Source organism: Chiloscyllium plagiosum, unplaced genomic scaffold, assembly GCF_037043375.1.
Source record: "Chiloscyllium plagiosum isolate Xiang-an unplaced genomic scaffold, Cpla_swu_hap1 HiC_scaffold_14, whole genome shotgun sequence".
NCBI classification, from domain to species: Eukaryota; Metazoa; Chordata; class Chondrichthyes; order Orectolobiformes; family Hemiscylliidae; genus Chiloscyllium; species Chiloscyllium plagiosum.
In genome coordinates, this window is record NW_028270152.1 from 31,067,810 (window position 1) to 31,095,482 (window position 27,673).

Sequence of the window (27,673 nt, forward strand, 5' to 3'; positions counted from 1 at the left end):
CCAAAATGGAAAGGTGGGATAGCTGTACTGGCACTAGATGGAATATGCACAACAGCAAATGATTCTATATCAAAAGATTTAGAATTCACAAGGTGGAGGTAAGAAATAACAGGCAGAAGATGACATGGTTGGGAGTGTAGTTTCAGGCCCCAAGACAGAATAAGTCAAGAGATGGTACATTAATCATAGGTGACAATGACCTTCATTTAGATTGGGAAAAACAACTTGATAAAGGTAGCCACAATGAAGAACTCTATATTCAGGACAATTTTCTCAAACAACATACTGTGGATCCAAGGCAGGAGCAAGCTATTTTGATAATGAGGCAGGTTTAATACATTGTTTCTCAGTAAGAGATCTCCTAAGAAACAGTGACCAGAACATGGTAGACGTTAGCATTCAATTTGACAGAGAGAAACTTGGAATGGAAACAACTACACTAAACATCAATAAAAGGTCATTACAAAGAAAGGAGGGCTGAGTTGGTTGGAACAGTCTGAGAAAGGCATTTGGCAGAAAATAGTCAATGAACAATGGCAGATATTTAAGAAACTTGTTCATGATGCAAAAATATACCCCAGTTAGGAACAGGATAAGCCAAACCATTGTTAACCAAGGAAGTTAAGGTCAGTATCAAATTCAAAGAACGAATATATAATGTGGCAAAGATTTGTGGTAAGACAGCAAATTTGGAAAGTTTTAAAAGCATCAAAAAATTAACAAAGAGGGAGAAAATGAATGGAGGGCAATCTTAACTACTACAATAATTTATGCAAATAATATTAGGCAGAACAACACACCATCTTCATTGAAAAATTTTTCCACAGGTGCAACAAGTTGATTAATCTCTTCCAACTCTTCATTACTGATCTCTGGATAAGGAAAAACTTCTTTCTGGAAAAAAAACATACAACCTGAGATCCTTTATAATAAATGATATATTTTAATAATCAATTTAAAACAACGCTTTTTCCTCTTCAGTGTACTGTAATACAGCATTTGACCCAAAGATGAGCTTCCAACCACATATTTAAACTATTACAAAGACTGGCTATTTCTAACTCTGAAGCATTGCACAAATTGCCCTTCAGCTGATGTGCTGCTGAAACCTTCAACCAGATCATCTGTACCTCCAGATTAGACTGTTCCAATGCATTCCGTGCTGGACTCCCCTTTCCATCATCCGCAAATTTAAGCTCATGTAAATAAAATTACCTGTATCCTAACCTGTAACAAGGTCCCATTCATCCAACACTCATGCTTGCTAACCTAGACCAACTGTTACATTGGGGAGACTGGACGCCTCCTCGCAGAGCGCTTCAGGGAATATCTCCAGGACACCCGCACCAATCAACCCCACCCCCCCGTGGCCCAACATTTCAACTCCCCCTCCCACTCTGCAAGGACATGCAGGCCCTGGACCTCCTCCACCGCTGCTCCCTCACCACCCGACGCCTGGAGGAAGAACGCCTCATCTTCCGCCTTGGAACACTTCAACCCCGGGGCATCAATGTGGACTTCACCAGTTTCCTCATTTCCCCTCCTCCCACCTTACCTCAGTTCCAACCTTCCAGCTCAGCACTGTCTACATGACCTGTCCTACCTGCCAATCTCCCTTCCCACCTATCCACACCACCCTCCCCTACGACCTATCACCTCCATCCCCACCCCCATTTACCTATTGTACTCTTTGCTACCTTCTACTCAGCCCCAGCCAGCCCCCCCACCCCCGCACGCATTTAACTCTCCACCCTGGAGGCTCCTTGCCTCATTCCTGATGAAGGGCTTTTGCCCGAAACGTCGACTTTCCTGCTCCTCGGATGCTGCCTGACCTGCTGTGCTTTCCAGCACCACTCTGATCTAAACTCTGGTTTCCAGCATCTGCAGTCCTCACTTTTGCCTAACTGTTAGATAAGAACAGCCCAGTTGGAAAACTCATCCTGCTCTTCAAGGTCTTGCCTCTCCCTACCTCTATAATCTCCTCCAGTCAACAACCCTCAGATACCTGTGGTCTTCCAATTGTAGTCCCTCAGATATCCCAGGTTCTTGACATAGCAGTGGCTTTGATTGCTCAGACTGTAAAGCTTTGAAATTCTCTCTCCACACTTCCCCACTGTAATAATCTTTTTCCTTCTTTAAGAAATTTCATAAACCTCAATCACCAAGCATTATGCAATCTTGAATATTATTTAATTCAATACCATACCTTGTTTAATAATGCTCACGTGAAGCATTTTCTAACGTCTATGTTAAAGCCACATCCCATAGTACTATCCTAAAAGCAGAGTACTACTTCTGGTGTCCTGGGCAATAGTTATCCAGCAACCAATATCCTTAAGATAGATGATATAATCATTATGCTATCTTTATTTCCTTGTTATTGCTATCACATTGATTTTGCAAATTGTTTGCAACAGTGACTACATCTCAAAACTATTTCACTGGCTGTGAAGCATTCTGTGATGTCTTGATATCAAACACACAATACAACAGAAACGTTTATAGGGAGCACCTAGATTCTAGCAATGTCCTTTCAAAAGACCTAATGCAATATGGGATCTATCAATTCTTGGCTTATTTCCCCTTCCCATCTCTGTAAACAACAGAGAACCCATTTGCAATTTTCCAATTCTGGGACACCATTCATAAATCAAGTGTGTAAAGAATTATTGCAGGTCAGGGGGCAGCAATTCAGCCCTTTGTAATCTGCACCAGCTCTCTGAATTTGTAATTCAAATCAGTGCTCTGAAACACACACACCCCACACCCTCCCCTCCCCTCCCCACCCCCAGCCGGCCCCACCAACACCCTCATCCCTCCCTTCCCCCCACCCCACCACCTCCTGCTGGCGCCCCCAAACACATCTCCCGCCGACCCCCACACATCCTGCCGACTCCCGGCCCCCTCAACTTCCCCCCGCCCCCGAGCATCCCTCCCCGGTCACCAACCTGGTTGATTTTCCCCAGAAGCAGTTCCTTGGCGTAAGCCAGGCTCCGGCCACCAGCCCTGAAACCGCGGCGATGACGGTAGATCGGGAGCAGCCTCCCGGTGCCGCCACGCCCCCGTAAGCGTGAGGCCGAGAGCAGGCGGCAGACGGACACACGGAATAACAGCGCTGCGCTCATCCCGTCCTCAAACTGCCGCCTGGGCTCTGACCTCTGACCTCACAGCCCGCAGCGACCGTCGCGTGGGGCTGACGTCATAAAGGCCGGGGCCGACCTGCCGCTAGGGGGCAGCCGCTTGCCAACCGGGGACTCTGTCCCTCAGGCCACAAACAAGGCACGTGGGGGTTAACTCAGTGTCAGCAAATAGTCAACAAAACCATCCTGTTCTTTCTGAGGGTCTCACTGTAAAACCTCAGACAAAGGAAATTTGCAAACTTCTCCTGCCAGACAAACCCCTTCCAGTCATACAGGCCTCACAGTTAGCACTGCTGCCTCACAGCACCAGGGTCTCGGGTTCGATTCCAGCCTGGGGCAACTGTCTGTGTGGAGTTTGCACATTCTCCCCGTGTCTGTGTGGGTGTGCTCCGGTTTCCTCCCACAGTCACGAGCTGTGCAGTTCAGGTGAACTGGCTATGCCGAATTACCCATAGTTCTAGGTGCATTTGTCAGAGGGAAATGGGTCTGGGTGGGTTACTCTTCAGAGGGTCGGTGTGGACTGGTTGGGCTGAAGGGCCTGTCCCCACACTGGAGGGAATCTAATCTAATCAGGAAGGAGGAGCAGGCGAATCAACGTTTCAGGCATTTCTGCCTTTTCCGCCACCAGTGAACTACTTCCCTCCCCATCCCTATCTGGGTTCAGTAAAGACCATTCTCTCCACAACTCGTGTCAGGTTCCACCTCCTCCACACCCACCCCCCCCCATCCCCAACCAACCCACCCACTTTCCCCTCCTGGAAGCTTCCCCTGCCACAAGAATTGCGAATCCTGTGACCACACCTCCTCCCTCACCCCCACCCAAGGCCCCAAAGGAGCCTTCCACATCTGTTAGAGATTTACCTGCACTTCCACACACGTAATTTATTATATCCATTGCTCCCGATATGGTCTCCTCTACATTGGGGAGACAGGGCGCCTACTGGCGGAACATTTCAGAGAACATCACCAGGACACATACACAAAGCAACCCTGCCGCCCCGTGGCCCAACACTTTAACTCCCCCAGGGATGTGCAGGTCCTGGGCCTCCTCCATCGCCAAACCCTTACCATCCAACACCTGGAGAAAGAACCCCTCATCTTCTGCCTCAGGACCCTCCAACCCCATGGCATCAATGTGGATTTCACGAGTTTCCTCATTTCCCCTCCCCCCCCAACCTTATCCCAGGTCCAACTTTCCAACTCAGCATCATCATCTTGACCCATCCTACCTGTCCATCTTCCTTCCCACCTATCCATTCTACCCTCCTCTCTGACCTATCACCATCACCCACACCTTTATCTACCTATTGCACTCTCAACAACTTCCCCACAGCAATTCCCCCCCCCCCCCACCCCAACCTTATCTCAGTCACTTGGCCCACAAGCTTCATTCCTCATGCCCAAAATGTCAATTCTCCTGCTCCTTATATGCTGCCCCAAATTCACTTCGCAGGACCATCAGAACACAGACAAGACCCCAAAAGGAGGTCAGGAACCAGACAAAAACCTCCATAAGGAACAGTTGATCTGTACCTGTAAGCCCTGGGACAAACATATAAATTGCTGGAAAAGCTCAGCAGGTCTGGCAGCATCAGTGGAGAGAAATTAGTTAATGTTTCGGGTCCAGTGACCTTTCCTCAGAACTGACGGCATCTACGATGGAGTAATCTAGATGGAGTTGGAGCCCAAAGAGAGAGAGAACAACAATTCGACAAAGGAATTGATAATGATTAATCTAGGAGAATGAGGACTATTAGTAGCTAGAGGAGTTGTAAACTCTGGGTTTAGGTCAGGATCTCCTCCAAATTATTCTACCTGCCTTCAGGTAATGATGCCACAGGCACACTCAAGTAAAACCAGTTAATACATTTATGATTCCTGTGACTACAAATGTTAGGACTAAAATTTCTCCAAGATTGACAGTGTGTCTTTTGCAACAGTTGGGTGAACCACGACCCGTTTCTTTATAAGTGGAGTATACTTTGGGAAAATGTGAACGTGTACATTTTGGCAGGAAGAACAAAACAAGCACATTATCGAAGTGGTGAGAGTTTGCAAAGTTGGGTGCCCTTGTGCATGAGTTACACAAAGTTAGTGTGCAGGTACAGAAAGTAATTAAGATAGCTAATTGAATGCCATTATTTATTGCAAAGGGTATTGAATAGAAAGTGAAGGTTATGCTTCAGTTATATCGGGCACCAGTGAGACTTTACTCAAGAATATTGGTAACCTTATTTAAGAAAGGATGTAACTCCATTGGAGGCAGTTCAGAGGTTTACAGAAGAATACCTGGAATGGGTGGGTTGTCAAATAAGGAAAGGTTGGACAGCTTAGGCTTGTATTCACAAGAGGCAACTTGATTGAAATATACACAGTCTTGAGGAGTCTTGACAGGGTACATGTGGAGAAGAGGTTTCTTCTTCTGGGAGTATCTGGAAATTAGAATCGATCTTTAAAAATCAGGGGATGCTAATTTAAAACAGAAATGAGACAAAAAAAAGGGTTGAGAAGGTTGTGGAAGCAGAATTTTTGAATGTTTTGAAGGCAGAGTTAGATTTTTGTGAAGCAATGTGGTAAAGGGTTATTTGGGATAGGTAAGAATGTACAGATGATCTTACTGAACAGTGGAACAAGCTCAAGGTGATGAGTGGCTGAATGGCCTACTCTTGTTCCTGTTCTCACAAGCTCAGTTCATGATTTAAAATCCTACTTATTTAAAAAGAAATACAACCAAAATTTTACAATGACATGGGGCCTCCAGCAATCGATGTAAAGGTGTGAAAGTGCACGAAATGAAGGAGTCAAGTGGTCCTGCCCTGGAGGAAAGTGTGTCAGAAAAGAGACTTCATGAGAAAGGGGGAGCAGCCAAAGGATTTCCTCACCAAATGTGAACTATGAGCTTAGTTCCATGTAAATACTCTGCTTTCCTAGTTTAACGTTAATTTCCCTACATGTTGATAATGATCAGATGTTATGATCTTCAGGCTGCCTCATTGCTTACATGATGATGACATTGAGTGTTACGACCTGCCGATTGTGACTAAAGATGGCTGTGCAGTAAAGATTCTTTGCCATCAGATTCCACGATAATATTAGAAGTTTGGGATTACCTGCCAAAATCTTTGGTGTGATTTGTTTTTGCATTTTCGTAAAAGAAAATTAGAAATTAGAATAGAATGCGGTAATGGGGTCCTTTAAGCCTCTTTTAAGTTCTGCCATTCAACAAGATCATGACTGATTTTCTACCATTTCTTCACTTTCTCACGCTATCTGCATATTCCTCGACTCCCTTAGCATCCAAAAACTTATCACCCTTTGACTAAGATATATTCAATGACTGAGCAATCACAAAACTTTGAAGATTTATAAGCCTCTGACTGATAAGAAAACTTTTTCTCAGTCCCAAATGTGCAACCTTCATTGTGACTGTGACCCCCAGCTCCAGACTACTTTTCCAAAATAACTTTATTCAAAAAACAAAGTATTTTACATGACCAAAGTTGACATTACATAAGGTACCAACCAAATCGTTTCCTTCCAATATCACTAACAATTGCAGTTAATATTTGAAAGATTCATTATGTCAGACACACAAGCAAAGGGGTTTCACACAGGATCCAGTCCATCTCTGAACCCGAGCTGAAAGACTTTACACAGTGATCATTGGAGGTGTAGTGGACAGCAAAGAAGGTTACCTCAGATTACAACGGATCTTAATCAGATGGGCCAATGAGCTGAAAAACGGCAGATGGAGTTTAATTTAGTTAAATGCAAGGTAATGCATTTTGGGAAAGCAAATCTTAGCTGGACTTATACACTTAACGGTGAAGTCCTAGGGAGTGTCGCTGAACAAAGAGACCTTGGAGTGCAGGTTCATAGCTCCTTGAAAGTGGAGTCGCATGTAGATAGGATAGTGAAGGCGGCGTTTGGTATGCTTTCCTTTATTGGTCACAATATTGAGTCCAGGAGTTGGGAGGTCATGTGGCTGTACAGGATATTGGTTAGGCCACTGTTATGTTGTGAAACTTGAAAGGGTTCAGAAAAGATTTACAAGGATGTTGTCAGGGTTGGAGGACTTAAGCCAAAGGGAGAGGTTGAATAGGTTAGGCCTGTTTTCCCTGGAACATCAGAGGTTGAGGGGTCATCTTATAGAGGTTCATAAAATCATGAGAGGCATGGATAGGATAAATAGACAAAGTCTCTTCCATGGGGTGGGGGGAATCCAGAACTAGAGGGCATAGGTTTAGGGCGAGAGGGGAAAGATATAAAAGGTGGGACTAGATTGGATTGGGATATCTGATTGGCATGGACGAGTTGGACTGAAGGGTCTGTTTCTGTGCTGTACATCTCTATGACTCCAAGTATTTAGATGCGCAATTGCAATACAAAGGCATATGGCATATGAGTCAAGTGCTAGAAAATGAGATTAGAATATTTAGGTTGTTTTGACTAATGCAAACTGAATAGGCCGAAGGGTCTTTTTCCTTGCCCCAGACCCCTATGACTTTATTTTGAAAAAGCAGATTGTAAGAACCTCCACAACCCACAGGAGGAGATTAGGAAAAAGGTGAAGATGGAGGCTGAGGTAGGAAAATTATCATGGCATTAGTAGAGATGTTAAATAAACGTGTTATGTTTTCTTCACAGCAGAAGACAAATAGAAACAAATACTGTGAATCGACAATCTAACTAGAATGAGGAATTTATAATTATCAGTGGTGCAAAAGGTACTGGAGAAACTTATGGAACTGTTAATACCAACAAAGCTCTTAATGCCTAATTCCCAGGAATAAAACAAAAGTCTGCAGAAATAATAAGTGCATTAGCTGAGATCTCCCAAAATTGCTTAGTTCTGTAAAAGTGCATTAATTAGAAGACAGCAAAAGAAGCATTACTATTCTCGAATGGAGGGAGAGAGAAAATGGCAAATAAAAAGCCAGTTAGCCCAATATTTCTCAAGATAGAACTGTTGGAATAAATTAAGGACATACTGTGGAAAATTGTTTGAATTGGTAGAATCAATATTGATTCTACCAATATTAAAAAAACAATATTTGACAAATCTATTAAAAATCATTGAGGATGTAACGAGAAGGGTAAATGAAAAGAAAACAATGGATGTAGAATATTTGAATTTTCAAAAAGGTGTTAAATAAAGTTTAACATAAAAGGTATTGTTGCACATGCTAAAGGTTTTGGAGATGATTACAGCATGGACATAGGATACCATAGGACAGTAATCAGGGAGTAGGAATAAAGAAGTTACTTGTTAGCTATATTTATGACATTGATGAAGGGACCAAGTGCGACATGTTAAAGGGGTGAACATTATGGCAAGCAATATTTGTCTGACTTAGTCCTTTGTATAATTTTGGTCTCCTTATCGAAGGAAAGACATATAATACTTGTCTTCGAGGAAAATCACCGGAAATTCTCCAAAACATGTGGAATGTTGTGGTTGATCGATGCAGAGATCAAATCAGATGAACTTAAATCTCTTCAGATTTAGAAGGATCAAAATTGATCCAATTAAATAGTGTAAAATTCGAAGGTGGCTTGACAGGGTAAATCTGTGAAAAAGAGGGAACGTTATATCAGGATGATTAAATTACTCTTTTGGACTGAGATGAGAATTTCTTTCATTAAAAGTAGTTGCAATCTTTGGAATTCTCTACCCCAGGGGCTTAGTTGTTGAGCATATTCAAGGCAGAAATCAATAGAATTTTGGACTCCAGAGGATATAGAAAATGGAGTTTAGATCAAGGGTCAGCCATGCTCATTAAATGACAGAGCAGGTTTGACGTGCCATATGGCCTACTCCTGCACCCATTCCTCAAGAGTAAAGAGTATAAGACTGTTCAATGTTTATTAAAACATTTAACCTCTGTTTTTAAACCATCCTACTTGATGAGAGTAATGGCACTACAGGTCTGAAGTTGCCATTATTAGGTACATATTGCAGGCATGATAAATCATTATGAGAATAAAGACACAGATGTTCTTCAAATCAACCTAACGGGCAGAATTGAAAGATTTGAAAGCTGAAGAATGGGAAGTTTTAATAGCAATGTTTGCAATGACATTATGCAATTGTTTCAACTTTTGACAATGCACACTTTATTTTTCAGAATTTCTGACAGATCAGGTGGGGGATTCTCAGCTATAGTGCATAGCCATAGTGAGCTTTCACATGTAAGTAGATAGAGTCATAGAGATGTACAGCATGGAAACAGACCCTTCGGTCCAACCCATCTATGCCGGCCAGATATCCCAACCCAATCTTGTCCCACATACCAGCACCCGGCCTATATCTCTCCAAATCCTTCCTATTCATATACCCATCCAAATGCCTTTTAAATGTTGCAATTGTACCAGCCTCCACCACTTCCTCTGGCAGCTCATTCCATACACAACACAGTTTGTGAGGAAACGTTGCACCTTCAGTCTCTTTTATATCTTTCCCCTCTCACCCTAAACCTATGCCCTCTAGTTCTGGACTCCCCGACCCCAGGGAAAAGACTTTGTCTATTTATCCTATCTACGCTCCTCATGATTTTGTGAACTTATATAAGGTGACCCCTCAGCCTCTGACACTCCAGGGAAAACAGCCCCAGCCTATTCAGCCTCTCCCTTTAGCTCAAATCCTCCAACCCTGGCAACATCCTCGTAAATCTTTTCTGAACCCTTTCAAGTTTCACAACATCCTTCCGATAGGAAGAAGACCAGAATTGCATGCAATATTCCAACAGTGGCCTAACCAATGTCCTGTACAGCCACAACATGACCTCCCAACTCCTGTACTCAATACTCTGACCAATAAAGGAAAGCATACCAACCGCCTTCTTCACTATCCTATCTACCTGGGTCTCCACTTTCAAGGAGCTATGAACCTGCACTCCAAGGTCTCTTTGTTCAGCGACAGTCTCGAGGATCTTACCATTAAGTGTATAAGTCCTGCTAAGATTTGCTTTCCCAAAATGCAGCACCTCGCATTTATCTGAATTAAACTCCATCTGCCACTTCTCAGCCCATTGGCCCATCTGATCAAGATCCCGTTGTAATTTGAGGTAACCTTCTTTGCTGTCCACTACACCTCCAATTTTGGTGTCATCTGCAAACTTACTAACTGTACCTCTTATGCTCACATCCAAATCATTTACATAAATGACAAAAAGTAGTGGACCCAGCACCGATCCTTTTGGCACTCCACTGGTCACATGACTCCAGTCTGAAAAACAACTCTCCACCACCACCCTCTGTCTTCTACCTTTGAGGCAGGTGTGTATCCAAATGGCTAGTTCTCCCTGTATTCCGTGAGATCTAACCTTGCTAACCAGTCTTTCATGGGGAACCTTGTCGAACACCTTACTGAAGTCCATAAACGTTACATCGACCGCTCTGCCCTCATCAATCCTCTTTGTTACGTCTTCAAAAAACTTGATTAAGTTTGTGAGACATTATTTCCCACGCACAAAGCCATGTTGACTATCCCTAATCAGTCCTTGCCTTTCCAAATGCATGACCATCCTGTCCCTTAGGATTCCCTCCAACAACTTGCCCACCACTGATGTCAGGTGCACTGGTCTATAGATTCCTGGCTTGTCCTTACCACCCTTCTTAAACAGTGGCACCACGTTAGCCAACCTCCGGTCTTCTGGCACCTCACCTGTGATTATCGATGATACAAATATCTCAGCAAGAGGTCCAAAAATCACTTCTCCAGGTTCCCACAGAGTTCTTGGATACACCTGATCAGGTTCTGGGGATTTATCCACTTTTAACAGTTTCAAGACATCCAGCACTTCCTCCTCTGTAATATAGACATTTTGTAAGGTGTCACCATCTCTTTCCCTACAGTCTATATATTCCATATCTTTTTCCACAGTAAATATTGATGCAAAATACTCATTTAGTATCTCCCCCATTTTCTGCAGCTCCACACAAAGGCTGATCTTTGAGGGGCCCTATTCTCTCCCTAATTACCCTTTTGTCCTTAATATATTTGTAAAAAGCCCTTTGGATTCTCCTTAGCTCTATTTGCCAAAGCTATCTCATGTCCCCTTTTTGCCCTCTTGATTTACCTCTTACGTATACTCCTACTGCCATTATACTTTTATAAGGATTCAAACCATCAATCCTGTCTATACCTTACATATGCTCCTTTTTCTTAACTAAACCCTCAATTTCTTTAGTCATCCAGCATTCCCTATACCTACCAGCCTTTCCTTTCTCCCTGACAGGAATATACTTTCTCTGGATTCTCATTCTCTCATTCCTGAAGGCTTCCCATTTTCCAAACGTCCCTTTACCTGTGAACATCTTCCCCCAATCAGCTTTTGAAAGTTCTTGCCAAATACCACCAAAATTAGCCTTTCTCCAATTTAGAACTTCAACTTTTAGATCTGGTCTATCCTTTTCCATCACTATTTTAAATCTCATGGAATTATGGTCGCTGGCCCCAAAGTGCTCCCACACTGACACCTCAGTCACCTGCCCTGCCTTATTTCCCAAGAGTAGGTCAAGTTTTGCACCTTCTCTAGTAGGTACATCCACATACTGAATCAGAAAATTGTCTTGTATGCACTTAAGAAATTCCTCTCCATCCAAACCTTTAACACTATGGCAGTCCCAGTCTATGTCTGGAAAGTTAAAGTCCCCTACCATAAACACCTTAGTATTCTTACAGATAGCTGAGATCTCCTTGCAAGTTTGTTTCTCAATTTCCCTGTGACTATTAGAGGGTCTATAATACAATCCCAATAAGGTGATCACCCCTTTCTTATTTCTCAGTTCTACCAAAATAACTCCCCTGGGTGTATTTCCAGGAATATCCTCCCTCAGCATAGCTGTAATGCTATCCCTTATCAAAAACGCCACTCCCCCTCCTTTCTTGCATCCCTTTCTATCCTTCTTGTCGCATTTGTATCCTGGAACATTATGCTGCCAGTCCTGCCCATCTCTGAGCCATGTTTCTGTAATTGCTATGATATCCCAGTCCCATGTTCCTAATCATGCCCTGAGTTCATCTGCCTTCCCAGTTAGGCCCCTTGCATTGAAATAAATGCAGTTTAATTTATTAGTCCTACCTTGTCCCTGCCTGCCCTGACTGTATGAATCTCTGTTCTCAACTGTACCAGTCTCAGATTGATCTCCTTCCTTACTACCTCCCAGTGTCCCACACCCCACCTTACTAGTTTAAATCCTCCCGAACAGCTCTAGCTAATCTCCCTGCCAGTATATTAGTCCCTTTCCAATTTAGATGCAATCTGTCCTTCTTGTACAGGTCACTTCTACCCCAAAAGAGATTCCAATGATAAAAATCTCTTCAGTTTTAAATTATATTCATTGTAGATAGAAATCTAACACAATTAATATGTTTAGAAGGTCTACCTCTGAGAACGTGCACCACACAATGTTTTGGAGAAAGATAAAATGACTGAACAGATGTGGTGTTGTATTAAATGCATGAAAAGATACTTGGTGTCATATTGGAGCAATGTCCTCCCAATTATATGCTAATCAAGCATGATACTTTTTCTCCTCACCAAGATCTCAAACAGCACATCCATTTGAATTTGTTTTAATGTTATTTTCAGAATGTGCACTTTGGATTCAAGGGAAACGTTTATTGGCCATTTCTGAGAAACTGATTTGCCAGGTCACTCAAGAATAGCCTTGAGGCAACCATGTTGAGGGCATCACAGGTCAGACAACTGACCTTCCTTCAAAAGAATCTAATGAACTTTTTTTTTTAAAAACAAGGAGAAACTAACAGCTTTTACTAATGCTGTACAAGATTCATAAAACTGATTTCACATATTGAAGCTGCCATGTTGGGATTTGAATTCATTCTCAGTAATGTAACTACATGTACCTGCATATCAAATGATGATCAAATGATGACCAAATGTTAAACAGACTAATTTTGCTTCCAGTAGAAAGCTGTGCAAATTGAAGTTCCTTTTCACATTTTGCCTTTCAACTAACAAAGTGCCAGAATAACAAGTGGCTTACATTTTGCTTTCAATCTTTGACTCCATTTTAAAATCATAAGACACTTGTACAAATTTCATTAGGTAGCAGTTTTAATACAATGAACACAATTTCTACAATTTACTGCCCTGTTCTTATTTAAATGAATTATTAAGATTTCTTTCAGCAAGTTCACATTTTCATATTGTTTTTAGTTAACTCTATTTGTCTTTCATTGTAGTTTCACACATGCAGGATACTCAACCATACTTTACATTAACACAATATCATATTTAAGAATGTGATCTCAACAAATGTTTGGAGAGGAGATTTTTACACCTCAGCCCACAGTTGTTACTTCAAGATTAACATGTCGTTACGATTTTCCAAGTTTCAGATTAATCTTTGAAAGAAAGTTAAAAGCCTTCCTTCCAGAATATTACCATATTTTAAATAGTTTTGATTGGCAGCATGCAATACAAGTGGACCATTTGGTTAGTATGGTTTACATGTCTCCAACATAATCGGTGGCATTTTAATTGCATTTATTTCCCTTTAGCCCAAACAAATTAGGTAATCAAGTGCAAATCTGAGAAAATATCTGTAGAAAGGAGGCGGTTCAGTACATCAAACACACTCTTCAAATTCTGCTTTCTTTTAATGTGATCTGGAAGAAAAAAGGATGAAAATCCACAGCACTGCCAATGCATTTCAATTTTAAGTCGAGCAGATGCCAGAAAGAGTCAGAAATTATACCAGGGCCCAGTCTATATTTTAGAAACATGAATTACAGGGTTAGACAATGGGGACACTCAATGACTGGAGTTCCCATGGCCCTGACTTCCCATCAATTGGCACATAAATCAAACCAAGTCATCAAATCATGTGTGATGGATCCACTTGGGAGGTGGAGTTATGATTTTGTCTTGCTTCATCAAAGTTATTCCACTGGGCAGTGGAAGATTATTTTTAATACACCATACTTGCACTCAGTGCAATAAAATACATATCAGCTTTCAGGGCATTATTACCATGGCAATTAAGGAAATACTTGCTGTGGTCACGATGTACATCTTCAGTTGACACCTCTCACGCAACCTCAGATTTAAGGCTGACTATGTTACATAAATCACCAGTACAGAACCTGTGATGTTGTATATGACTCAGCTTAGGCCAAGTGTTATTCACAACAGCAGAGTATTGATTTACAGATTTATTCTCAACTTGAATAAGCTGTAATTTAATTCAGTTAAACATCAATATCAGAGCCATAAGAATTAAGAATAAGTATTTCAGCCTACTTTGTGTCTCCTGTTACTAATTTTGGGTCCAAACCACTGACTGTGTTAATATCGAAAAAAAAAACTTTAATAACTGGATGGACAGATGCTAACAGACACTTAGAATGTTGGAGAAACCCAGCAGGTCTGGCAGCATTTGTAGAGAGAGAAACAGTTAATTTTTCCAGTCCAGTATGACGGCACAGTGGGTTATGGTTAGCACTGGTTGGCTCCGGGTTTGATTCCACCCTCGGGTGACTGTCTGTGTGGAGTTGACAAATTCTCCCCGTATCTGTGCAGGTTTCCTCTGGATGCTCTCGTTTCCTCCCACAGTCCAAAGATGTGCAAATTAGGTGGAGTGGTTATGCTGGATTGGCCATGCTAAATTGCCCACAATGTCTAGGGATGAGCAGGCTAGGTGGATTAGCCATGGGAAATGCAGGGTTAAGTGTTTGGGGTGGAGGGGGAGTGCGAAGGTCTGGGTGGGATGCTCTTTGGAGGGTTGGTGTGGATTTGGGTCAAATGTGCTCCCACACTGTAGATATTCTTATTCAGAACTGATGCTAATGTGGCTTTCTAACATACACCAGATGAGCTGCTAATCAAAGCAGCCCAAGTTATTTTTAAACTCTCAGATTCCGTAAGCCTGTTTTATTTATAGTTAACAGAGTTAAAAAGTTTCATAAGGACTGCTTATTCTAAAGTTTATCTGCAAATCAAGAGCACTGATATTTACTTTATTAATTCATGATTCCCACATTGTGGATCAGGAAAAAAAGAGATCTGTTTGAACTCAACACTAACTTCAAACAGCCTCAAGTTGAGGTTTCCTTCCTATATGAATAAATCTCTGCCCATTCCCCTTCACCAAAAACTGGAACAATTGGAAATGGGAGTTGGACTTGTGTGTAACATTTTTAAATGATCTTGAGTCTTCACTACTTTGCAAAATTCTTGCCCTTGACTTAAAGGGCTGTACATATTAGAATAATTAAAATAACCCGATAGCAAGACGGTCAAGTATACAGCTTTGTAGCAATTCCAAACTGTACAAATATTATGTACGTTTTAGATAGCCATAGAGTATATAGCACAGAAACAGACCCTTTTGTCTAACTCATCCGAGCTGACCAGATATCTTAAATAAATCTCGTCCCATTTGCCAGCATTTGGCTCATATCATTCTAAACTCTTCCTATTCATGTACCCATTCAAATTCCTTTTAAATGTAATTGTACCAGGGTCCACCACTTCCTCTGGCAGTTCATTCCATACACTCACCAAACTCTGCACAAAAAGGTTGCCCCTTAGGTCCCTTTTATATCTTTCCCCTCTCACCTTAAACCCATGCTCTCTAGTTCTGGACACTCCCACCCCGGGGAAAAGACCTTGTCTATTTACCCCATCCATGCCCCTCATGACTACATAAACTTCTATAAGGTCAGCCCTCAGTCTCTGACACTCTAGGGAAAACAACCCCAGCCTCGTCGGCATCTCCCTATAGCTCAAACCCTCCAACCCTGGCAACATCCTTGTACATCTTTTCTGAACCCTTTCAAGTTTCACAACATCGTTCCTGTAGCAGGGAGACCAGAATTGCAAGCAGTTAGGTAAATATTAGAGTTTGAAATCAAGCAACTTAAAATATTGTATATTTCAAAATTTCAAGAAAACCATTAAATAAAAAAAACATCAAGTTTAATCTTGTATGGTTTATTTTGCGTTCTCCACATTATCACAGTCATAGTTTGACATGGATAGGGCTGTGTACTACTTACAATTATAATGCATAATAAAATGAAAGCACTCCTCTCTCCTTCCATACAAAATGGATCATGAGCCTTGGAGAACAATTACAATGCATGAATAGTTGAAAGCATCTGAAAATTAACAGTCTGTTTTCAAGTACTCATCACTTGCAATAAGCTAACAATTTGGTATGGGCTGCCACAGATGTATAACAGACCTAAGCATTATGGTAGATTAGAAACATAAGGAATGCAACCCAAATTATTGGGTATATTTGTAATACTAATTTACACACTATATACAAATTAAAGGATTGCCGATTCATTAGCCCCACCTCTTGTTTAATTGCCTACTCCTCTCCCCATTTCTCCCCTTGAGATATGGCATTCCATTCCAAGTATGTACACAATTGCTTCTTTAGAGTTGCAGGCAGAATTGGCTTTGCCAAATGATATTGTACAATGAGTACAAACCTAAATGCATGCTGGATTGTAGCAACACAGCTTTTACATGAGACAGTAATCTAACATTAAGATTTTCACTTTGTATTTGGTGACTTTCATTCAGTTTGTTGTTACAAGAAACAAGCAGCTACTGCAGCATGCAGTGCACGATGGGAAAAAATCTGACATCAGACGATTGCATTTTTTTCTTTTTTTAGAAGCAATACAATACTTGTACACTAATATTAAAGTGATCTTATCCAAAAAATTACATTGTCATACATTTCATTCTTAACTTAAAAAAATCAAATACAAATACACATTATTTGATTTATTCCAGAAAAGATCAGGTCTGCAAGATAAAGTGGGTGAATTACAGGCCACAGTGTATTCCTGTTGATCTGGCATCATCTGGTAGAAATTATTTGCGTAAGCCAAACATATATGCTAAAGATCCAACATCTTGATGAAAGTCTAAATGCCATGTGTTTGAACTTGTGTACACATCAGCACTCACAAAACATGCAGAGCTAAACATTAACTTGGACAAACTGATTATACAGGTGCTTAAGCATTGGAAATAAAAAGAATCCACACTATTCCCAATTTAATACATTTTTATTTACAATGAAAATTTGTGGTCATTTCAAACAATTTATGCACAGTATATGTAACAGACAAAAGTCTTCCTGAAGGAGCTATTGTGCAGTTTATATAGGTCCTGGACCTTGAAACTAATCCTTCCCACCACCACTATCATCTCAAATGGCAACCAGATCTTTTTTGGAACAGGTTTGGGATTACAATTGGACTATACTTATAAAGAGGTATGAAGAAACAGTAAGTATTTTAATATGAGATCACCCTACTTCAACTATATTTAATGTCAACACTGAAACTTTGCAAATATACAGTATGTAGAGTGTAGCCTCATCATATTAACATTAAATGTCATGCAAGATAGCCTGCTTCATTGAAAGCGCTTCGTTCTTTATACTGCAAGGAACAGAATCCCAGGAATCAGTCTGATTCCAAGAGATAAGACTTCACGATCTATGATGTTCAAGAATGATTAAATTAATAAACCTGACATTTATTCTCACTTCAGTACATAATTATAAGAAAATATTGCACATTAAAGAAACTCAACTTAAAAAAAGGCTAAACTCTATCTGCTGTATTTGCTCACTATGGCAGCTAACAAAGTGCTCAGTTCATAAGTTTGCTGGTATTCATGTTTGGTGAATTTGTTGTTGTCAGAATAAAAAATATTAGTTTGAGCTCATCTTCTATGTCAGAATGGTCCAAGCCAGAAGTGTTCCTTCAGTTTTAGCAGACCCCTCACGTTGTCACTGAATATATTATTTTGCAAGCTGTTCACTTCAACAGTGTGTCTGCTGCAATAATTAGATTTTATTTGATATCACCAATCCTTTTTTGAAATATAGGGACCATATTTTAAATTTCATAAAACAAGTATAATAGTGATGTGAGAGAGATGTACTCAGCCTGCTGAGTGCAATGTACTTTGAAGCAAAAATATATATTTATCTCCTGAAAATCATCTCAAAAAAGAAAGGAATTTTATCCTTCAAAATTTTAATGCTTTATCCTGCTAATTACTTGAAGTGGGCTTATTAATATTCATGTGTGTGCAAATGAACATGGAATTCTGTTTATACTGAACTCTCATTTGTAAATGGATGAAGTAAATCTGGATCTATTCCAAATGTTATCCCTTCATTTTTCCCACCTGATAAGCAATTATTATTGGAATAAAGGATGCCAAAACAGATGATTAAATACCATTTCAATAGCAAACTGCACCAAATTTCACAGTTAGCTCACTATACTAATTTCAATACTGATAAGTCAAATAGGCTTTCATTTTTCTATTAAAATATGCATGTTATACACAAAGCAGGTCTTGATTAAAATAGCATGTGATGATATAGTTGGCACACTTAAAGATTACAATTGATGTGTTTGTTGATACTGGGGGCTAAAGTTGAATAAATACTGGAATAGTTTAAAATGGTCAGAATTCCACAACTTCATTTTTATGTTTCAGTGCTAAAATATAACTGAACCTACATTTTTCCTTTAAACTTGAGGCATGTTTTGCAGCTTCAGGGTGCTAAGCAATACTTTTCATACGCAATTCATTATTTTTTAAATGATCAAAAACAGAATTCAAATAAACTATAACAACCTTCTATCCACAAAAGGGTTTCAGCAATTGTTAAAAACCAGTGTGATGAAGCAAGTTAGTTTAGAATCCACACCATATTCCTTTCTTACAGACTCCTATATCTGAACTAACAGAAAAGCCATCAGGCAATACTCCAAGGGAAAGAAAAAAAAGCCGTAACATCTGCTCGAAGTCCAAGAGCAAAAGCACTGAATGGCAAGCAGCACAGTAGGCTCCCAGCTTGCCTCAAGCAAGGCAAAAAAGAAATCAAGGAAAATTTTCCCCTGAACGCCTGGAGGGATGAAGCCAATTACAGTACTTTCTAACATTACACTGGGAATGTAAATTATGTTACTGATGGGTTGCTATATAAAGCACACAGTAGTAATTCGACCGATTAAAATTAAGAAGTCAGATTTACCTTTTGCTGCATTTAAGTGTTTTCATAAGAGTTAGTGCAGCTTCTTTGTAATATGATAAGTGTTCAATGTTCTAAGTTCTACCTTTCCACCTAGACTATTGTGCTGATGCCACTTGTGTGTTTGGTCTTGCCACTGGTAGCAGAAGGGGGTTGTTGGCCATGGAGATGTTGAGGGTGCTGTGAGTGAGTAGGATGCTGGGGATGGGGAGTGGGCACAGAGGCGTGAGCTGCATGCGGGTGTTGTTGCACATAGGGAGCATGTTGGGAATGCGAAGTGTGTTGGGAATGCTGTATGTGTTGGTGATGCTGATGAGGGAGCTGAGCATGTTGAGGTGGGTGGTAGTGGTGATGATGATGATAAGGAGGTGGGAGGGGCTGGGTCTGTTGCATATGACAGAACTGGGAGTGAATTGAGTGCAACTGCTGCGTCTGTACTTCTGTCTGGCCTGGGTGATGCACAACAGAGGGATGTTGCTGATGTGGTGGATATTGAAGTTGCTGAGATGACCCTGGTGCGGAATAAGCCTGGGAAGAGGATTTCCCTCTTTTACTACCAAACAAAGAACCAAGCAGTGATGATGAATTTGACAATGTCTGGTGAGGACGGATTGGACACTCTCCTCGTGTAGATGTGGTGGCTCTTCGACGTGCATGAGGGCTGTTAATGACTGACCCCTAGGACGAGAAAGAATAACATGTTATTTATTGAATTAAGCTTGTGAAAATTAATTTAAACTAATATTAAGAGAAAATGTTGCTGTATGTTTTTATGGATCAAATAACATTCAAAGACCAAACAATCATTATAGTAATTTGATCCCTACTTCAATGAACTATGAAAGAACATTTCTGCACTGTATCATGAGTAATTTTTCACAATTTAAAGTTTATAATGAGATGGGTTTTTGAATAAATGAAAAATCTCTCAGGAGTGTAAACATCCAATATGTATTATGTTCTTTAATGAATGCATTTAATAGATGAATCCAAAAGATGTATAATCCCTCACCATAATTCTTTACGGGCACAGGTTTTGTACTTTTCCAACTTAAATCTTCATTTTCAATTTGGGTATTTTTAACATAATTTGCAGAATCCATTAAAACTCGGCATCTGAAGTGGGTGCTAGTTTACATTCACCTCAAAGTTACAATGTATCTGCAAATAACATACAAGCCTGGGTAATCTAGAGTCAGGTCCTATGAAAGTTGCATTGAGTGAACATAAATTCATGACTATGATTGAAGAAAATATTTTCATCCATGATATTGATAGAGTCTTGTGAATAAAACAAGAATGTTTAGTTGGCATCCTGAGTTTCATCATTTTCTTTCATGTTTCATTCTTCAAATCTGCAGCTGTAACTATGATTTTGCAAATACAGTTATTTATCCACTTCTTTGCAATCAGAAGTTAGGAAGTAGGATTCATTGCTTGCCCACATTTTGCTTGGTCTACATGTATGTGTATGTTTCACAGGAGCTGGGAGATAGTTGATTTTTTTTCTTTAACAAGATATCAACCACAGAATAAGGGAACTTTATGTGCAAAACCTGCAAGTTACTCACTTGTAATCTAAAGATTGATAGGTCAAGATGGTTTGAAAATTAATCAGATTAAGAAACCCTAAACTTCATGAGGTCAGTGTAATGATGAAATAAAATTACATCTTTTTCACCAAAATTGGAAAACAGCTCTGATCTAACAACTTAGCCTTTCAACTGGAGACAAGAATTCACCCTGCTTGGAATTTGTTCATCATGAATTATTCCACTTTTCGAAAGAATTTTTGAAGTTGAATGATTATTTTTCCAATTAGGATTAAGTTATTATCATTTCATATCTGGGTAGTGATCAGTCAAAGTTCAATAATTGAGAGTCATGAAACTTCAATACCAAAGCAGTCTGTGCAATAACTAACTACTCACGGAATCTCCACAGATACGTACTAGAGTGTGATAATATATTGTCATCAATCTTAGAGTCAGAGATTCAGTACAGAAACTGACCCTTTGTTCCAACCAGTCCATGCTGAACATAATCCCAAACTAAACTAGTCCCAACTATCCGCTCCTGGTCCATATCCCTCCAAAACTTTCCTATTCACGTAGTTATCCAAATGATCTTTACAAAACTTTTGTTTAAAACTTAGTTTCTTAGTATGTGTCCAACTTCAACATGGTGAGGGACATGATATTGCTCGAGTTAGAGCTTTTCAAATGAAAAAGAAAGATACTGGACACTAAAACTATTCTGTTTATCAAATTATGACAATTTAATTAGAGAATGCATTGTGGTTTTGGCTGGATACACACTACTACCAGATAATTAGGCATAATGTTAAAAGGATCATATCTACAAGAAATTCAAATCTTTGTTATCAGAACAAAACAGCCACCATGCTATTCAGATTAGAAGTTAAACAAAAGCAAAATTTTAGATATTAAATTTTTGTCCATAGGGTAAACAAAGAGAAGATACAACCACAGTTTTCAGTAATATACTGATTGAAATATTGATTGATTGAAATATGTTCTTCATATTAGCACAAATTATTTTTCAATTACATCTCAATGAGCAGCAGCACCACCCCTCCTCCAATTAACAGACTGATCTGAAAATATCTCTTGCTAATTGTACACTTTTGTTATGTAGTTATCTTCCATCTTTGTCTCCAAACATTTCCGGATTAAGGCAGGAGAACAGGGGGATCTGACTAGTTACATTTTCCAGTGTGTTTGTTGACTGTCTCTCTTCCCAAATGGAGGCAAGAGTCATGCTAAAGTGACCAAATTTTTCGCTTCCACCAGAACACAATTATTGTTTCCTTCCATGACGGAGATTTGCAGAAGTGTTATGAAATAATCTCCAGATGCTAAATGTGAATGTCCACAGATAGATGTGGAGTTATTGGCTGCATGCCAAGAAAATATATAAATGCAATGTTTTCTGAATTTTGATTAAAGGGCATTCAGACACAAAATTATTTGATGTCACACACAGTTGTTATTACATTTGCTGTGATGAAATATATTTTTAGAAAAGGACATGACAGACTCTTAGTAAATTCTGTGTCACTCACTGTCTCAAAATTCAGTAGTTATCATGGTGAATATGTTAGTTTCTTTTTCAACTCTTCCACAACACAAACAAACAGTCACTTAAATAAAAAAAGAACCCAAATACTTTGCTTTTCTTTTGGCAACTTATTTTATGCATACAGTCTAATTGTTCACTTCAGAAACTTTGTAGAAACAAGACCAAAGGACTGGACATACCATACCGTGGCACAAGTCAGTTACAAATAAAAACATTTCCAAAACCACCTTTCAGAATTTACAAGACATATCACAACAAAGACACTTGCACAGACAATAATCAGTGGAGACATCAAGAAAAAAGGTTTTGATATAAATCATTTTCAACGCAGAATTACTGATAATTGTGTGTTAAAATAGCAAGTCTACTAATTTTAATGCCATTACATTTTAAGCATGCATGGGCAATAAATGAACTTGGAGCAGGAAGGTGTGGGTGAATGCTTGGATAATGAATGAGTTTTCATGAAATCCACAATCAGTTCATCTACTCTATCCAGTTTTTCTATGCGTTTCCAAACAATGCTTTCAACTGAAGCACAATGGTGCTTTAACAAAAAAAAGGTAACAACTTAAGAACTCAAAACCTTGACTGAGAATCTTAAGTGTTATTCTGCAAACTGATAGCCAACAAAACAAAGGAGAAAGTTTAAGTGCAGCTCATATAAAGCAAAATAATAAACTGAATCCATGTTTCAGTGTCACAACATGGCATATATTAGTTTATTCAGCATTTCACATGCTGATGATTTCAAAAGCTTCAGATTCATCGCTGCCAGCAAAACCACATTCGGCTTATTCCATCAACAATGGTGTGCCTTAACAAGAAGCCTGACTATGCGCGCGAGCATTAGGTATACATGGCAAGCAATTCACACATGCATATTCTACGTGGCAGGCAGGTTACTTGTTGGAAGAAAGCAAAAGGATGCAAAACAAATGATTTTCAAAATATACATTATACATCCAGCTACAGATCAATTACTTCCTACTTACTTCCATATTGCTGTCTAGCGATCCTGCACTGCTGCGGCGCCCACGCTTGCCTGCCCAGGACATGCAATACCAAAGATTAGAAACTGAGAATTAACCCAGGGGCCACATCTTTGCACCCAATGCACATTAAAGGGTCTCTCTGCATACAGTACAAGCTGAGCACATCTAATTGGGAATTAGCAGGCAAACATGGAGGAAACTGAACAGCATATTATCAGGGATGGCTGCAGGCTGTCTAAGTATTGAAAAAAACCTAAAAGTAACAATGAATCATTGTTACATCTCATTGTTGATTGAGAAAACTTAGCATTTTTAAATGAAATAGTTCAAACAATTAATGCTATAGTTTTAGAAATTTTTTTGTTTAGAATTCATACAAATAAGGGTGTATATTGTATAAAAATATACTGCAGACATTAAAAAGAAAAAAGAAAACATCAGCAACATGGGTAATGCCATTTTATTTCCATGGAAGCTACATAAATGATGAGCTTTACCAGCACTTGTGGATAAATATAGGCAACAGAATGAAAACATCACTAAACTCTTCCTTAATGTAATCTCGCACTAATTTTCTTCAAAGCAGCATCCATTGATTTATGAAAAACTGGACCTCGAGTGGATTTCATTTTTCTACTCTGGGAAAAATAAATGTCGACTAAGAAACCTGCAGAAACGAGGTCAAATGGTGAAAGATGACAGTCTCTTCAACAGAGGTCCAAATCCCATCTTGTAACCAATGACCTTGCCTAAAATAAGCATGTTTTACTGAAATGTAGGATGTGTAGGGCTGAACATTTTATGTTAATGCTTTGACAAACATCAGAAGTGTTTGAATATTTCAGAAAATGACTTTTTCATTTTTAAAAAAGGGGTTAGAGATCCTGGACTAATTTGGGAAAAGTAGCCACTTCAGAATTTAATAAATCAACACCTTTAAGAGAATAAGTGTATATATCACATGAGAAATAATTGTGTAACAACCATAATTAACACCAACCATAAAAGAGAAGAAACAAATAGACTTGAGACCAAACATGACTCAGCAAGCGCAACAACTAAACAGTTTCCTGGTGTTCACTTGATTTTGGACTGCATTACACATTGCCATACCCCACATTAAACAAAAAAAATACACTTGGAAATGGTCGAACATATACTTGATTCAAGCACATAACACAGAATTTCCACACAGGACCATTCCATCCTAAATGTAATCCATTCCAGGCAGAGCATATCCTGACTGACTAGATCCCACAACTTACTAAACTGACAACAGGCAAATTGCAGATTATATTTCTGATCACTTTAGTGACTTGTAAATCAGAATCACTAAATAATTTCATGTAAAATACATATATCCTGAAAGTCTGATTAAGATTAGACAACATGTACGTCTAAGATCATCATCCAACACTACTAAATTCAAATGTTTTCTTCTGATCAAGGTTCAATTTTCCAAATGACTATGCACTTAAAGTAGCAGCAGCTAATAGCATGCAAGTACAGATTATTATTTAGATCAAGCCCATTTATTTCACAAAATACAATAATATTCTTTGGTGTCACAAAACTGGAGGAACAGCAATTTTGCTGAAGATTAAAAAGCCTACATTTGACATTAATAAAGTTAACACACAAAGTTCAAACGTTGAAAATTAGGAAATAAACTTGATAGTTATTGGAATGAATCCTAGAACAGATTGCAAATACATATTCTGTATGTGACTTGCTACAAAATTGAAAAGTTTATTCAGTGATGGTTTTGACCTTCAACATTCATTAGACTGCAGACCAGTCTTTGATTTCACCCGAACAAGCAACAGCATAGGTATATGTACAACACAAAAGATCACAATTAACATCTAGCTTCTTACCTGCTTCTGAGAGGTCCCTGAGGGAACTACTTAGTGCGGTCCTCTTTAACCCTTCCCCAGTGGTATAACTGTCATCCAGACTGGTCCTGCTTATTGTGCCAATACCAGGTTCCTTTTTCAGGCCTGAACTTTGAGAGATACTTGGGCGTACAATTCCTTTCTGCTTTTCTAGTTCAGCTGAAGGTAAAATGTTGGATTATATTTCCTTATAGTGCATGATCAGAATGGATAATTGTGCCAGATTAATACAAGTGATGCCAATGAAAATGATTATTTTAGTTTTGCAAACTTTCTGTTTCAGTAGACCTTTCAATATTAAAATACGTTATTTTTAGCAAAATGATGAATTCAAAAGTCAAGACAGAGTCGCAATTTGAAACTTGAAATCAATTAATTCAAATCTATAGTGACCTCACACTTCCAAGTAAAACAAAAGTTGACTCCGAATTTGTACTTACATTCTATTCTGTATTTTTCCATCTCTTGAACTTCAGCAATAGACTCACGTAGATCATCAGTGAATTTTTTGCGATCTTGTGGGTTGGGGGCATTGAAATTAATCAGGACTTTGATGTCAGCACCTGAAATAGCTGAAGTAAGTCGGATCCCATTTGGATAATCTAAGATACACAAAGGAATACTTCGCATGTTAAAAACTGTATTTATTGCCATAAATAAATCATCATTGGCAAAGAGATAAAATCTTCCAGAAAGCTTTATTAATGTTTAAGGTATTTGAAAAAAGCAGATAAAGTTACTTAAATCCTTACACTGATTTTCAAAGAGAAGAACTTGTATCCCATACAAGGAAAATGACTGCCGGAAGCTGTATGTCACTGAATTTTTCTTCTTTTGAAATATCTTTGTAACCTGGACAAATAAAGTTTAAAGTTATCATCTGATCACATTGAAATTAAATAACCATCATGATTTAAATGTGGCAATGACTTGTTGGCTATTGAATGGCAGTCTCAGATTCTCAACTCATTCAATAAACCAAGGATGTCATAATTTTAAACTTTTATCTGTGTTGACCTTTAGAAGTCCTCAACTATTTGGAAAGATATTAGTCAGTAATTTTAAATAATGTCCTCATTTCATGTTTGCATGCACCTTAACAGTGCTACTCCGCAATGATTCATTAACAGATTGGGCTTGCACGATCACAGACTCCTGCTTATGATGAAGCTTCCCATTTTCATCAAATCTCAAAGAAAATCAATGTCAAAAATTCAGTTAATTATGGTACAACACTGAAAGCTGTAGAGAGTAGTCATACAAATCTCCAGCAATCAATGTATGTCTCGAAATTGACACGTACAGAAATTTGGAAATTATCACCAAAGGTATTGCAAATTGTATTTCCTACAATGCTAAATTGGCTCCAAGATTTGAATCCTAACAGATAAACCTCTAAAACAGTGTAACTGCAAACCATAATCTTAATAATAAATGTTAGCAAACGATTGCATTTTCAGATTGAGTCTCTGAAATACATATTTTTTATATAACAATTTTAAAAAATTCTTGAAAACATCTTTTGAAAATAAAAATTGATAAATCCAAGAAAAAGTAAGATGCTCAGCTACAAAGTGCATGCACTCATTTTTAAGAATGAAGATGTACCCTAAAGAATCCAAATAAGATGCAAAATGTCAATATAAGAAGTTAAAGTTAAAAACAAGCAAAAGGAAAAGACAATTAAGTCCAAAAAGAGACAGGGTAAACTTATTCTGAGCCTCTGAAAAGTCAAAGGAAAGACATCAATGAAGAATGTACAAACAATTCCAAGACTCTTTACATTAAGAGCCCTGCAACTTATATCACCATGCACTGTGTAATGCTGTGCATGCACAAGACCCCAACTGACAGAGGTTTCATCTAAATCTACTGTGAATATAAAGTACTACTCGCATTGAAAAGTCACAAGCAGTGCTATGGCAGTAAAAGCTCTGAATGAATGACAATTTCCCCTTTTAATATAATGCCCTTAAAATGCCCAATTTTAAATGTTTAGAGTCTCCATAAGAGGCCTGGTAAGTGTAGGGAAAGTTTGAGTCCTATAATGGAGGAATAAAAAAGAAATAAGTAATTGAAAAAAAAAAGTTTTGTTCCACATGAACACATTCTTCATCTATCTTAACTGGCAGAGATCTCACCTCAGAGTAAAAACCTGTGGGTTTAACCTTATTTCAGAACTAACAGCACAATGTCTAATTCAATGTAGAATTGCGCAGCCATCTTTTGGATATCTGTTCCTATGATTTGGTCAATACAAGAAATACTCCAGGAAAAAGGGCGCTGAAGGAATGTTGGCTTAAATTCCTGTCTTGACAAACACCATCAGAGACAGATTACCTTGCCGTCTCTGCAAACTTACTGCAGTATTTGCATACATAATATTGACTACAGTGCCAATAAAATTCATTGTTGTGAGGCAGATTGGAGTGTTCTGAAGAAATCAAAACGTGTTCAAGAAATCTACATTCTTTTCTTCTGTTTGATC

The 27,673-nt window shown here is 39.0% G+C and overlaps 2 protein-coding genes across 9 annotated transcripts in view; both read right to left on the reverse strand.

Moving 5' to 3' along the window:
- The window catches only part of acad9 (acyl-CoA dehydrogenase family, member 9), a 52,448-nt gene extending 49,296 nt beyond the window's left edge, over positions 1-3,152 (reverse strand). Inside the window, exons 1-2 of the mRNA XM_087994264.1 lie at positions 2,949-3,152; positions 801-894 (exon numbers count right to left, since the gene is read on the reverse strand). Coding sequence (XP_087850390.1) covers positions 801-894; positions 2,949-3,125 — 271 coding nt within the window. The 5' untranslated portion in view covers positions 3,126-3,152. The remainder of the gene's footprint in view (positions 1-800; positions 895-2,948) is intronic.
- A 12,932-nt stretch (positions 3,153-16,084) lies between these two features.
- The window catches only part of iqsec1b (IQ motif and Sec7 domain ArfGEF 1b), a 532,991-nt gene continuing 521,402 nt past the window's right edge, over positions 16,085-27,673 (reverse strand). For 7 of the 8 annotated variants that reach the window (XM_043707985.2, XM_043707986.2, XM_043707990.2 and 4 more), the window contains 5 exons: positions 25,938-26,037; positions 25,626-25,787; positions 25,168-25,344; positions 23,291-23,340; positions 16,085-19,871 (listed from right to left, as the gene is read on the reverse strand). In XM_043707985.2, coding sequence (XP_043563920.1) covers positions 19,287-19,871; positions 23,291-23,340; positions 25,168-25,344; positions 25,626-25,787; positions 25,938-26,037 — 1,074 coding nt within the window. In that variant the 3' untranslated portion in view covers positions 16,085-19,286. The remainder of the gene's footprint in view (positions 19,872-23,290; positions 23,341-25,167; positions 25,345-25,625; positions 25,788-25,937; positions 26,038-27,673) is intronic. The other variant, XM_043707991.2, reaches the window with a different exon arrangement.